Raw genomic sequence first — 14,053 nt, 5'->3', positions numbered from 1 at the left:
TGGCTATATTGTGCATTCATTAAGGATGAGGCCATATTTTAATCCTTTTTTGATCATCTGTGTCTCATAAGCTCTTGTGATGTTGATCAGTAAATGTTGATTGAATTTATTAATCTGTTTGACTATATGAGTGAGTCTTGAGACTCCATTTCCCTTTTTTATTTTTTTAATGTTTTTGGGGGGAGAGAAGTAATTAGGGTTTATTTCTTTTTATTTATTTGTATTTTATTTTTTCATGGAGGTACTAGGGATTGAATCCAGGACTTCATGCATGCTAAGCATGCGCTCCACCACTGAGCTATCCCCTCTGCCCCTCCATTTCCCTTTGAGTGTTGATCCAAGTGAGCAATTCCTCACCAACTTAATTCTTTAATTACCTTTCTGTTGTGGCCTCAAAGTTCCAATTTCATATTAAAAATCATAGAATTTGTGTTGAAATCAACTTGTTTTGGGGGGGGGAGTTTGTTTTCGAATGATTAACAGATTGACTTATATTATTATTGGCATTCTGTGTTGCTCTCAGTCTTTTCAAAATTAAAACAAATCATTTCTGGTTGTAGTGATTTAGACAAATAGTCTAGAAGTGTAACCTAGACCTTTCAAGTTGATCCATGAATCTAGGTAATAACTTTCAGCTATTTGTGGTTTTTTGGTCACTGTTTTTCTTTTGTGTCCCTGTATTCTTGAATGTGGATTATAAAGGAGACGGCACATAGGGTCCTGTGCTGGAGTGGCTCGTGTGGAGAAAGCCTGTGAGACTTGCTGTGTGTGTGTAACCCTGTGGGCCTGAGATATTTCTTTATAAATGCAAATTTCCGCATGCCCACCCTCACCTCCCCCATCTCCCAATCCACTACCGATTTGAAATCACCAGTGATTTTTATGTAAAGGGTGAAAATCTCTGTTCTGGATTCTGTGCAGCGTCACAGTAGGAAGCAGAAGCACACAGTGAAGGAGAGAGAAGGCATCTCGGATTCCTGTCTCCCTCTTCCTTTACCTTCTTTGACAGGGTCAGTCTCAGTATCTACCATTTCCAGCTGATATTCAGGTGGAGAAGAACAGTGACGGTCCCATCAGTCCGATTTGTAGCTTCCCGTGGTCAGCCCCTCCGCAGCTTCCTAGGTCTGTCCAGGGTTTCTCTGAGTTTACCCTTCAGTTCACTTACCTGTTCTCTGAGATCCATTTTCCTTGCTTCTCAAAAAGATGATGGTAATAATGATCATGGTAATACTGATGGATTGCTTTTTTGTGTCAAGCCCTGAGGTAAGCCCTTTCCTTGGATTGTTTTGTTTAACCAATACAACAGCAAGGTACAGGTGATGGAACTACTGTCTCCAGCTTAGGTGGAGGAAACTGAGGCGTAGGGAGGGGTCAACAACTCATCTTCTGGTCAGTAAGTAGCAGAGACATGACTGTAAACCCAGGTCTGGCTTCCTAGAGTCAGGAAGGTAGTCTGAGAGTGGTACCAGCTTGGTATGTAGAGATTGTAAATTCAGTCAGGCTTTCTCAATACATGTAGTGAAAGTTTTAATAATATAAAGTCTTGTTTGCATTTCAGTGTTAAATCAGGCCTAGGAGATTATCCAATAAAGATCCTCCTCCTTTTCTCAACCTAATGTGCATTTTGGGTCATCACATTAAATTGAACTTCGGAAGTTAAGAGAATAGACCAAATAATGGCTGGCCATTTTTTTTTACATAAGACGGAAACTCCCCTTGATTGTGTGACATATTAGTAACCTTGAAGATAATCAGGCTCTTGTTAGCCATCATCCTGTAGAGCAAGATTTAAAAAGCAGGTAGCGGTGGGGGCCATACTTGCTAAGTAATGAGCCAGGGCCACCTTAGGTTCATAGTTGGTGAAGAGAGAGTAGTCTGAGATGTCAGAACTAAAGCATCACGACTATGGAGATAATTCTACAAGATGTACCGGCCGCTCCTAACTTTATTCACTGTGACAAATGGATTTACCCTGAAACTTTCGCTCAGATGGTTCATGGACACATGGGTGTGTGCTCTGTTACTCTTTGTCTGAAATAGTTCAGAATAACATTTTTTTGTTACATATGAATGAGGAAAACCTCTTAAAGACTTGACTAGAAAACAGTGATTACTAATAATGCCGATAGTGATTCTTTTTTTTAATTTAAGTATAGTCGATGTACAATGTGTTAATTTCAAGACAGTGAGTCTTTTAAAGTAGCCTTTTTAAGATTATTTTCTAATTGAGAATAAGTGTTTAAAATTAAGTTTGTCATTTTTTTCTATTTCTACATCAGAGTGGCCTGTCTGGTGCAGAAATTTTATTATGTGATTATAATTAGGTTTAGAAACAAAATATCTCTTAATCTAAACTTTCCCCTAATTTAGAAAAAATTTTTTTAAATTCCTTCTCTCCTTTAAAGATTATCTCCAGTATTAACCAACTGTGTATTTTCTCTTGTCCCCTTAAACAGTATGTATGTATGTGTCAGACTGACAGCCACAGCTAAATAATTTCTGAATTGTAGGAATTGTTTCTGATACCATTAACCTAATCTCATTTTGTAAGAGATACTCTATCCAATAAGACGTTCCATCTGTTGATGAAGTCAAACAAAAGACCATCAGTTTTTAAATGGTTTCAGTGCTGGTTAGTGCTTTCAGTGGATCGATGTATATGTAACAAATTGTGTTCTACTTTTCACATAGCATTAAAACTTCCTTTTGGCAAAACAACAGTGATGCATTTGGTGGCCAGAGAGACGTTACCAGAGCCAAACTCTCAAGGTAAGCCACCCCCTGGAGAAGTTTCTCACTTGAGCCCCAGGGACAGGCATTTAAATCTGCCTCGGTTTTTCTTGGATATTCTAAGAGAAAGGAAGTTTTCGTAGTTTATGAATAGAGCTTGTTAAAAAAAACAACCAAATATTTTGAAAACAGACTGAAATTAAAAGAGTATTTATTATAGCTTTTTAATTTAAAAAAATGCAAGCATTCCAAAAAAAAAAGTCTCTGTTTCTTATTATGGTTCGGGTACCTCCCCTTTCCTCAAGCATTTTTATAAACAAGGCCTTTCTTCGTTTTTCCTAGGTCAGAGGAATCGGGAAAAGACTGGTGAGAGTAACTGTTGCGTAATCCTGTAAATGCCGTCTGCCAGGCGTGCTGTGATGTGGTCCTTGTCTTTCACGCTGCTGGGGCAGAGGAGACCCGACGTGGCTTCAGAAACCTTTAGGCAGAGTCCGCCTGTAAATCCATGGACCCAAACTATCATGTGAACACTGTCATCTTTTCTCATGAAAGTAAAAGAACCAAGAACATTTTTCACTATAATTTTTTTATTTCTAGTGTCTTTGTTTATGTTGAGCAGTTTTTAAATATTTGGTTTTTGAATGCAAGTCAATCTCCAGGGGAAAAGTTAACAAGTTATCTTTCATAACAGAAACCATTTTGCTGCCGCAAAAATTGCCATCACCAGAACTAACAAATCAAGTGTTCCAAATGCAGTTTGCACTAAAAAAGATTGGCATTATTTTCTTCATCAGCAGAATTTATTATATGGTTTATGGTACCTAGGAATGATCATATATACAAATTCACACTGGAAGACACTCAGCAATTAATGAAGTTAATTACTGGGCCAACTGGAGAGGAAAAAAATGGAGAAAAACTCAGCCGTGGTGGCTGCACTGGCACAGAATCCTAAACTGAGTGTGACTATTTTCACTGCGACAATGAAAAAGCAAAATGTGCCTGTTGTTTAAAGTACTCAGTAGAGGCTGATGAAACTAATTGTTTTTCCTATAACACGTGCACTCAAGTCAGACAGTCACGGCGGGCTTGTTCACACAGCACAAAAAGGGGTGAGAGCGCGTGTCCTAGCCTTAATGCGGGGGTCAAGTCCAGTCACTCGTAGACTTCCATGTGCAGAAATATTAGAAAACCTCATTTATCGGTCACTTTTATGTATTTGAATAATAGCAAATTGAAATTTTCCATAATTACTACTCATCTCTGTGTCCAGTGTCACACTCATTAGAAAGTTCAGATGAATTCTTAAAATTAAAAAATTCTCCATAGTACTAATTTCATTTCTTTATGTAGTTTGCATTTCGTATTAGTGCTTGCAGTTGTATTAAAATTAAAAGACAGTTTTTTAAGGCATACATGATTAGGGATGTCATTCTTTTGTTTGTACCAATAATTTAAAAATTGATATGCTAAAAACAATTTGCACAGCACTAAAGCATGAGCTAGTTTCATCTAAATCTGTAAAAAAAAAAAATAAAATAAAAGATTTTATATTTTTTCACTGGGAAGAAATTCTTCCTGGATGAAATTTCAGATATGTGTAGAATATATTTAATAAAAAAACTTATAAAATACCTAACTATAGAACTTAAATATAGATTGGCGTGTAGTATATAGAACAATATTCCATATAAATAACTTTAGCCTTTATAAAAATGAAGTTGCAGGTTGACATTATGTTCTGTACTGAAATAAATGTCCACAGCCCTTACAAATAGTAAGTGTAAATGGTTTCAAATGGTCAGCTTTGTTTAAAGGTAATCAGATTACTTTATTCATTGTTAATGCTTTGATGAAGAGGCTTTATATGCAGTAGATCTACGAAAACACTGTTCATACTGATCAGAATTAAATTTGTATAGAGCAGAGTTTTAAAATGAATGTAAATAGCATTAAACATTTTCTTTTCTGCAACCTGTACTTATAGAGTCTTTCTGTAAACTAAATTAAAAAAATACTGTAGTGCATTTTGGTGGTAACTTTAAAGGTCTTGATTAGGTTGATAATTGTTTGAACACTGTCTCATCCATGTTAAAATTGTGTTCTATTTTATTTTTGAATCTTTTAAAAATTTGTGTAATAGTCTTTCGTTAGTTTTGGGAGGATTCCCAGTGTATCTTTGATATTTAACTTGGTTAATTTGTGCACAGTCACGACAATGGTTAGAATTACATAGTCTCTGTTATCACTAAGACGTTCTATTCAAGGGATGTTAAATATTTATATGCTTTGTTGACTAGCTCAAGTGTGAATTCTGTTAGTGTCGACTAAAGAAGAATCTGGTAGTTACTTAATGGGGCAATTAAGCCATTTATGGCTGTATTCTTTCCTAATACGAACTACTGGTAGTTATTTTTAATACCTATTTTAATTCTAAGTACTCTTCTGTTTTTCCAAAGTTAAAGACTATAGTTAATTATGATTGAAATTCTATGATGGTTAACAATATTCTCTATTGGTTTTCAATATATTTTCCTGTGTGTTCCCACGTTATAAATTTCCCTTCAGAAGACCTCAATTCAGAGTCTGCAAATTGGATAAACTGGTTTATTTGTAGAGAAAGAATTATGTCACTTAATTCCTAGTATCATTGTTGTGCAAAATGAACAGAAGAATAAAAAGTAGCAGTAAAATTATATACTGAAAACACCAAAAATTTAGATGCCTTAATAGTATATACGTGAAAATACTCAACTTTCCCTTTGAAAATAGTTCCTGGGCCTGCCTGATGGTTGATCATATCCAAGGCTCCTTCCTATCAGCGATCCCTCTGCCAAAAACAACAGCTCACTCTCCGAAAGGTGAGAGCTGCAGAGATCCAGTCCTGTAAACAGAGCCTGAGTTACAGGCCTGTGACCTTGCCCGGCGCTGGGGTTTAATTCATCTCTTACCTAAATTTCCTAAATGTTAAGTGTTCTGGAAAAGGCAAAGCTTTTTTTCTTCATTAAAACCTCTGCATGTCTCCTTGATCTGAATTATTTGCTTTCTTTTCAAGATACCTTGTATCTTGTCATGGAAAATACAGTATCTAACATCATCATTTGCATTAAATGAGGTTTTCTCATAACATTTATCCTTAATTTTATGTCATCTTGACCAATGTTACAATAATTTCTGTTAGCTGATTGTGGTAAACAATGTTTAATGTGAAAAGAAATTAAAACTTTCTTCATCTGTTGTAGAATATTTCCCTTCTTTCAGATGACTTCTATTCCTAATTTTGGTGTAAAAATATTCTCTCTACTATTTTTGTCTTTTTTCCTTCAATTTATTTTATTACATTCTTCAGTAAAAATCAGCATTGTGTCAGCCTTTATTCTTCTATATTACCAAAATCAAAGAGAAGCGATCAAAATTTAGTGTGCTCTTATACCATCCTTATTGGTAACTGTCACAGGCATTTCTTCAGTTTTTTCTCGATTATTATTTTGTAATATAGTCACTTGTTAGCCAGAGTGACGGGGGTTGGGAGCGGGGCGGCTGGAAGAAGGACATATAACCTACAAAACCCCAGGCTTTCGGCCGTTGTCTCAGCACTGTTTCCCTGACCTGGCAGTGTGGGCTTCTCGGGCGTGGACAGGGGGTGACTGGCTGTGGCTCCCCTCAGCGCCCCCTGCCGGCCACTTGCTCTGCTTTCTCTAAGAGACTATGACATTTGTGAAGCTCTCTCAGCCTCAGGGGTAGCGGGGGGTTGAGGGGTTCTGAAAAAGTTAGTGGACAAAATTAAAGAAGAAATGTCTAATTCTTAGTAAAGTTTAACTGAGTCGTTAGTGTGCTACTGTCCCCCAGTGTTTCTCAGAGCATTTTAACAAATCTGCTCCTTGTAATGCATCTCCATTTTGACTGATACTCAGGGTTCCGGGTACCAAGCATGGGAATAGCTGGGCTTGGGTATCAGGCCTGGCTTTGAGGTCCAGGTCACTTAATCTTGGACTTGGATTTTTTTCATATATAGAGTAAGAATAATACCTATTTTATAGGATTGTAAGGATTATTTTAAAATAAACATTTAGAACACTGATTTGCCCAAGAACTTACTTGACCAACTGGCAATGCTGTCCAAAGGCCTTATGTCGGAGGTAGAGGGCTGAGCAGCAGCCTGGGTTCTAGGTGTCATGAAGATGTAGCTGACAAAAAGGAGAGAAAAAACAGGAAGACTCTGTGCAGATCTCTCACAAGTAAATCCGACTCCACAGTCACAAATTATCCTGATGAAGGAAAAAAGACATTGAATAGACATTGTGGCTACAAGCCTGCTCTCCAATCTCATTTCCACCTGGGGCCACCCTGCAAGGTCGGATTATTCTCCCAGTTCAGGTGTACTGCTAGACCCTCACTTCTGCCAGAGAATCAGCTATTTTTCACTTTCTCCCATTCCTCCACCCCTCAGTCCCCTCCCGACTCTTTGTAAAGTGCTCTTGCCGTTTACTACCCACACTGCTGCCACAACGGAGGGAAAACAGCAAAATCTATTGTCATTGTTTCAATTATCCAAACATTGATAAATAAAACAAAATATAAATAAAACATTTAATTGTTTAAAGTTATTTAAACACCTGCCTTTTGGTGGTCACTTACCATCCTGACTTGTCCCTCTGGTTCACCTGAAATTCATTTATTGGGCACCTACTGTAAGCCACGCATTGGGGGAGGCACTCAGAGTTCAAGGATATGTGAGAGTCTCCGCTGGCAGCGTTTAGGGTTGGTTTCATTCCCCATCTCACCATTCACCAAATATTCTCAATTTGCCGTTAATTATTTTCTTTTTTTCTGCTCTGCTGCCCCTGCTCCAGGCTTCATTATCTCTGACATTAGTGGATCACAGCAGCTGTCTCCTACACAGCCTTTTTCACTTAAGACTTCCTAGTGACAAATCTGGTTGTAATCATGTTTTTAGATAAACCTTTTCCAAATCATGACTCCCTTGGGGCTGAGAACTTACCATTGTCTCCTTACCTTGGATCACAGACACCGGGCTGCCCCTGCAGGGAATCCCGGGATTGGCTGGTCCACAGGCCTCCAAGCCCTTCCCAGCATGCCTTGTCAGCGCGCAGGTACAAACGCAAAACCATTTTCCCGGCTGTCGTGCAGCTAGAGTCCCAGCTTTCATTGACGTCCCTCCCGTCGCGTGCGCCCAGGTGAGATTTTGGTTCACAGCTGCGGTTTGTGGGAGGAGACCCCGGGCGCATTCTGCCGGAGCGGGTGGCGGGGCAGTGGGCTCTGCTGTGGAAGCAGTGACTCCCTGGTTTGCAGGCAGCATCTGACTCTGGCAGCTGCCTGGTCCCAGCGGAGGCCTCCGCTCCCTCTACACCCAGTTTTGCAGCGTGGTGAAGGGGGTCCTTCTTGGAGGCTCAACTTAGAGACTGTTTGTTCATCCTTCCTAGTCTCTGGGTAATACAGACCACTAAGTCCTTCCTGCTTTAACTGGCTGGCAGGGACCCTGGTTTCTACAGTCATCAGCTCTGACCAATGTACTGCCCAGCTTTAGTTCTCACTTTTTCTCCAAACCTATCAGGCGGGTGCGCTCGCTGGCCCTGGGAGTACCCTCTTCACCCCTATCCCATGCCTGCATTCCCAATCCCGCAGTCTCCTGCCATGTAACCATCCCCTGGGTCCTCTAATTCCAGATGCAGAGCTAGTCTGTCTCCCCTGGGGCTTCTCTGACCCCTTGTGCCCCCATCAGACACCCACTGAGGGTGCGGCAGGCTGGTGGCCTCAGCTACCCCGAGCCCATGGTGACCCTGGACACACTCGCCCTCCGTTTCCTTTACCATAATATATGGAGGTTGGACCCCGTGAGCACTGCCTTCTCTTCCAATTCTGAAGTCACTAAGACTCGAACACTAGAAGAAAAGCCACTTTCCAGTTCAAGAGACCCAAGCTGCTCTGGAACATATTTTAGTTCAAATTCTGTGCCATCTTTCCTCCACGACTCCAGCCCCCCAAGATTGACTGTGCACGTGCAGGTGGTTTATTTTAATTGCTGGGTAGAATTCCTGTGGCTGGCAGCGCCAGGCACTGAGGGAGCAGGAACAGAATCCTTTTTCGAGGAGGCAAGTCCTCTTCAGAGTGTGGGCGCTGTTTTCTGAACAAAGTACACGTTCCCATGGAGGCCAACAACCTGGCCCAGAGGACAGAGCGCTGGCTGCACTGGGCTGTGTCCCCGACTCCAGAAGGTCAGCACCGGGGAGCGTCCGTCTGCCCACTGAGCCTGGGGTGACCAACTGTGCAGGACCCTGAGTCCAGCATGACGTCATACAGGTGGCATCATCCAAGGCCCTTCTCCAGAGAAACAGGCCGTTCTGCTCCCCACTCTGGTGCAGGGGCTGTGCCGTCAGCAGGCAGGCAGGGTCCTCAGAGGAGTAAACCCAGGGCCACCCCAAGGAGGGGTCTGCCGGCCACTCGAGGGCGTGGGAACTCTGGGAAATGCTCAGCTCTTCCCATGCCTTTCATCTCACCTTTCATCAAAGGTTGACACAAAGAATGACCAGCTGGCAACTGCTCCTGCCTGGCTCTTGGGAGGCACCTTACATGAGCACCCCAGAGGCCACAGATGCTGCTTTTAAAAAAGAAACAAAGCGCAGAAGTAGATTGTCCTTGGGTCAGGAGTGACACCAGACTTAACGCTATTTCCATCTGCTTTGACCTCTTCAAGCTTGGGTTTCATCTTTTGAACACACACACACCCAGGCCCAGCTTCACGTGGCCTGGAGACCAGCACTGGCCTGTTCCTTCTGACTTTGACCTGGCATCTCTTTGGTGTCCAGGCCCTTCCTTGTAAATGCCACCCACCTCTCCACGCCACCCACACCCCTGGACCCTCCCACACCTGAACCCACACAAGCGTGGCCTCAACTTTCCATGGGAGGGTGACAGTTACTGACTGCTGGGAGACCTGGGGTATCCTTTGGTCCCATAATTACAAAAGATCTTTGTAGCAAATTTCTCACAAAGTTTCTTTTTTCTCGAATTGCTTTGACCTATTTCTCTGACGAGAGCCGGGCAGTCTGCTCCTTAGTTGCCTAAAAACTCGTAGCTCTGCTTTATACCCACCTGCAGCTGTTTGCACCCTTAGCCTCCTTTTCTGTTTGTTGCCTGCACAGCTGCCCAGAGTTCACAGAACCCCTGCTGGTAATGTGCAAAAAACACAAGCCCAACAGCCACATGGGTGTGCTTTTGACACCAGGCCCACCCCCATAAACCAGTCTAATGAGTGTGGGCACACCACTTAACTTCTCTAAACCTCAGTTTCTCAATGTGAAGTGAAATAAAACACCTAGTGTCCCAGTGGCTTGATCATTGCTGAGAGTCACTGAACTAATGTTTGCCCAGAAGCCCACACATGTAAGTGCTCAAAAGATGTGAATTCCCTTTCCTTTTTTTTCTTCTTCTTCTTTTTTTTTTTTTAATGGACCCACCCTAGCTGTTTTTTGTTTCTGGATGGATGCACTCGGAGGTAGGCAAGGTATCCACCCTGAACAAAGAAATAAACACGAAGACAGGAGCTTTGTGGCGCCTGACCCCTGGCTGCGAGGACTTAGTTTTAAGCAACAGGAGGGATGGGTAAATGCAAATTGGTTCTCTGTCTCAGTTCCCCAAAACTGCTGTGGAGATCCCCGAGACCAGCTCCCAAGTAACACATGCAGCCGGAGCTGTAAATAGTTGAGAATGGTCTCCAAGATCGTCAACAAGTGTGAAAGCCAGAAACCAGCATCACTGCACAATGGGTGCCCGGCCCAGGGACAGATGCAGAGCAGGTTAAAAATATGTGCCAGCAGACAAGTTTGTGCTGGTAAGTTTGGGTCAGAAAGCTTGTTTCTTCTCATCTGAGCTCTCATTTTGGGTGTGCGTTCCTTTAGGCAAATGACAACTTTAGCGGTACCCAAAAATACTTGATTTGTCAGAGGCGGGAGGTCTTCTGTGCGATGTGGGAAACAGGGCTCCTTCCCGTCACTGAAGATGCCTGTGCCGTCTTGTCAGAAGGAGAGACAGCAGAAAGCACACAAGAAACCGAAGAGACTCAAATCCAACAACTGTTTATAGGAAGGGGAGCCACCCGGCCCTGTTGTCCGGGTACACTTTCAACAGGGCTCCTGTTCACTCTGTTGATGGCTGCCTATTTGATCAGTTTCCTCGAGATGCCGTAACAAAGTACCACAAACTGGATGCCTAAACCACAGACATTGTCCAACAGTTCTGGAGGATGGACGTCCAAGATCAAGTCATCACAGGGTTGGTTCCTTCTGAGGGCGGGGACAGAGAATCTGTTCCATGCCTCTCGCCCAGCTCCTGGTGATTGAGGGTCATCTTTGATGTTCTGTGGCTTGTAACCATGTCGCCATGTCTGTGTTCATCTTCACGTGGTGTCTGCAAGTTTCGAGAATACATTTTCATCTTTTTTTTTAATTGAAGTATAGTTGGTTTATAATGTTGTGTTAATTTCTGGCATACAACATAGTGATTCAGTTATACATATACACATGTATATTCCTTTTCATATTCTTTTTCATTATGAGTGACTATAAGATATTGACTATAGTTGCCTGTGCTATGCAGTAGGAACTTGTTGTTTATCTATTTTATATATATTAGTTAGTATCTGCAAATCCCAAACTCCCAGTTTATTCTTTCCACCCCCTTCCCCCCACTGATAACCATAAGTTTGTTCTCTATGTCTGGGAGTCTGTTTCTGTATTGTAAATATGTTCATTTGTGTCTTTTTTTTTTTCATTTCATATCTAAGTGATGTCACATGATATTTTTCTTTCTCTTTCTGCCTTACTTCACTTAGAATGATCATCTCCAGGTCCATCCATGTTGCTGCAAATGGCATTATTTTATTATTTTTAATGGCTGAGTAGTATTCCATTGTATATATGTATGTACCACAACTTCTTTATCTAGTCATCTGTCGGTGGACATTTAGGTTGTTGGTGAACTTATTTCTATTGAAAATTTTGCAGCCGCTGTAAAAGCTCTTTTTCCTTTTTTAGAAAAGAATTATGAGGCAATGACTACAGGCTAACACCAAACACCTCCTCATAAAGACTTAAACTTCAAATAATCTTATATCTTCCACTTGGTGACTCTGAAGTATTCTTTTTAAATAACTTTTTGGGTTTTTTTTTTTTTTAGGTGGAGAGGAGATGGTCAGGGTCAGAATGTTTCATTGATAGCAAGTTGTAGTTTTAGTCCCAAAAAGGTATCTCAGTTTAATCTTCACCCTTTCTGCTTTATCACATATAGAGATTCCAGTGCAGAGTTTCCACATTAACTTCAAAGATACTGCTTCTATCTTACTTACTAGGTGAATTTTTTCATTGGAGTAAGAAGTAGTCTTGCCATAGAAATTTTCCTTCTCTAATCTTTTCTAAAGGAGTGTAGCTTTGTTCTGTTTGAAAATTAATGCAACATGGAATTCTCTGAGTACATCTTAAGACAACATGACCTCAATTCCAGATTATTTAGATATTTCCCCCAAAAGTTTCACCAACAAAAATATCTGGAGTTCAGTGGTCAAAATGAGGACACTGACCAACATATATTAGTTGGCATAGATGCTGTTTTTATGCATTTCTTCCAAAACCATTGCTCGAGCACATGTTATCCACCAGGTCTTCTGCTGGTGTTAAGGAAAAATGGAGAACATGTTATGATCCCTGTCTTTGGGGTGCTCCTGATCTAATGTAAGATGCAATAAACAAATAATTGCAAACGCTCATTCGTTCTTGGAAGGAAATGACAGTGCTAGAGCAGAGAGTAGGGTAGTCAGCCAAAGCCTTTTGGAGGACGTCTTGGAGGAGGTGACATTTAGGCTGAGTCATACATGATAAGAAAAAAGGTAACAAACAAGCAGTAGAGGAAAGCGGTCCAGGCAGAGGAAAGAGTGAGGGTAAGGCTGTGGGGCAGGAAAGAGCTCTGTGTATTCCAAGAATGTAGGGATATCCTGTGTGCCTTGGCCCAGTGAGAGAGCAGGACGTGGGCATGGATGAGCTGGTACAGTTAAGAGGAGCTAGAAGAGGCAGAACCTAGAGGACCTGGAGAAGACATTGGCCCTTCTCTTTAGGGCAGTGGGACATCACTGAAGAATTTTAGGAATCTGCTATGGAAAACTAGTCGGAGGAGGCAAGAGAGGAAATAGTGAGACCAGCTGGGAGGCTGCTCGGTCACCCACATGAGATATGATGGTAGCTTTGACCCAGATGGTTGTCGGCTGTCAAAGAGAGACAGGCTCATAGCAGATATAGTTGAAGTTTGGCCCAATGAACGTGCCATTGGGTTAGACAGTGGAGAGCAGAGATGTAGGGAGTCAAAGATGGTACCCAGTGACCAGGGGCGACAGTGATCAGGGGGATGGTGGGACCTCCTCCAGAGAGCAGGAGAGGCTCAGACTCAGGCTGGGTAGGCACTTCAAGGGCTCTGTTGTTGGATGTTAAGTGTGAGATGCCTGGGGCACATCTAAGTGGAAATGTGAGTAAATGAAACTGCTTAAAGAGAGAACATAGAGACAAGAAGAGGGCCGAGGACCAAACTTTGAGCAAGCTCAACATCTAGGGGACAAAAGGAGGAGAAGTCAGCAGAAGAGAATGAAGGAGAGGCCAGTGCAGAAGGAGAAAGCAGGGATGGGGCGGGTATCGGAGATGCCGCGGGAACCACGTTTCCAGGACGAGGAGTGGTCAGGTATCTCCAGCAGGGCAACAGGAGGACCAGAAAGTGCCCTGGTGTTGGCGGCACAGAGGTAGTGGGCAATCTCGCACGTGCACAGCTCCAGTGCAGAGATGGGTGGCTTGAAGCTTCATTGGTGAGGAGGTGGGTTTACTCTTGTCGACAGCTCTGTTGAAAGCCTTTCCTTTTTACCAAGCAAGGGAGTCCAGTAAGGGGCCCCACATCCTGGGGCACGAAGACAAACATTTTTCCTGATGAACCACGCTCAGCCCCTTAGCCCAGACACCTTTTCCAAACAGGAGAGCCTCTCCCTCCATCTTCCTCCCCACCATCCTCATAATTGAACGGCTGAGGGTGGCAGTGAGAAGGAACCACTTGCTTTGGGCCTCTAGGGGGGACACCACATTTTGCTGTCCAGGCTCCTGTCCCCTCCCTCTGCTAACAAGCCCCAACCCCTCCGTCCACACCATTGTCACTTTGGCTGCTCAGGGTGAGTTTCTGTCACTTATGACAAAGCCACCCTGCCGATTACACCCTCTCTTCTGAAATGGTTCCAGGCCAGCTTTTCTTGGCTTCTTCCCTTCCTTAGCTAGCCATG

General features: G+C 42.4%; 1 protein-coding gene across 2 annotated transcripts in view; it reads left to right on the top strand.

Annotated features, from left to right (window-relative positions):
- The window catches only part of UBL3 (ubiquitin like 3), a 55,613-nt gene extending 52,301 nt beyond the window's left edge, over positions 1-3,312 (top strand). For both annotated transcript variants that reach the window (XM_006208980.4, XM_072976066.1), the window contains 2 exons: positions 2,692-2,769; positions 3,073-3,312. In XM_006208980.4, the coding sequence (XP_006209042.1) occupies positions 2,692-2,769; positions 3,073-3,125 (131 nt within the window). In that variant the 3' untranslated portion in view covers positions 3,126-3,312. The remainder of the gene's footprint in view (positions 1-2,691; positions 2,770-3,072) is intronic.
- The last annotated feature ends 10,741 nt before the right edge of the window (positions 3,313-14,053 follow it).

This window comes from Vicugna pacos, chromosome 14 (genome assembly GCF_048564905.1).
Source record: "Vicugna pacos chromosome 14, VicPac4, whole genome shotgun sequence".
Lineage (NCBI taxonomy): Eukaryota > Metazoa > Chordata > Mammalia > Artiodactyla > Camelidae > Vicugna > Vicugna pacos.
Note: the sequence above shows the minus strand (reverse complement) of the source record. Positions and strands in the feature narration are given on the sequence as shown.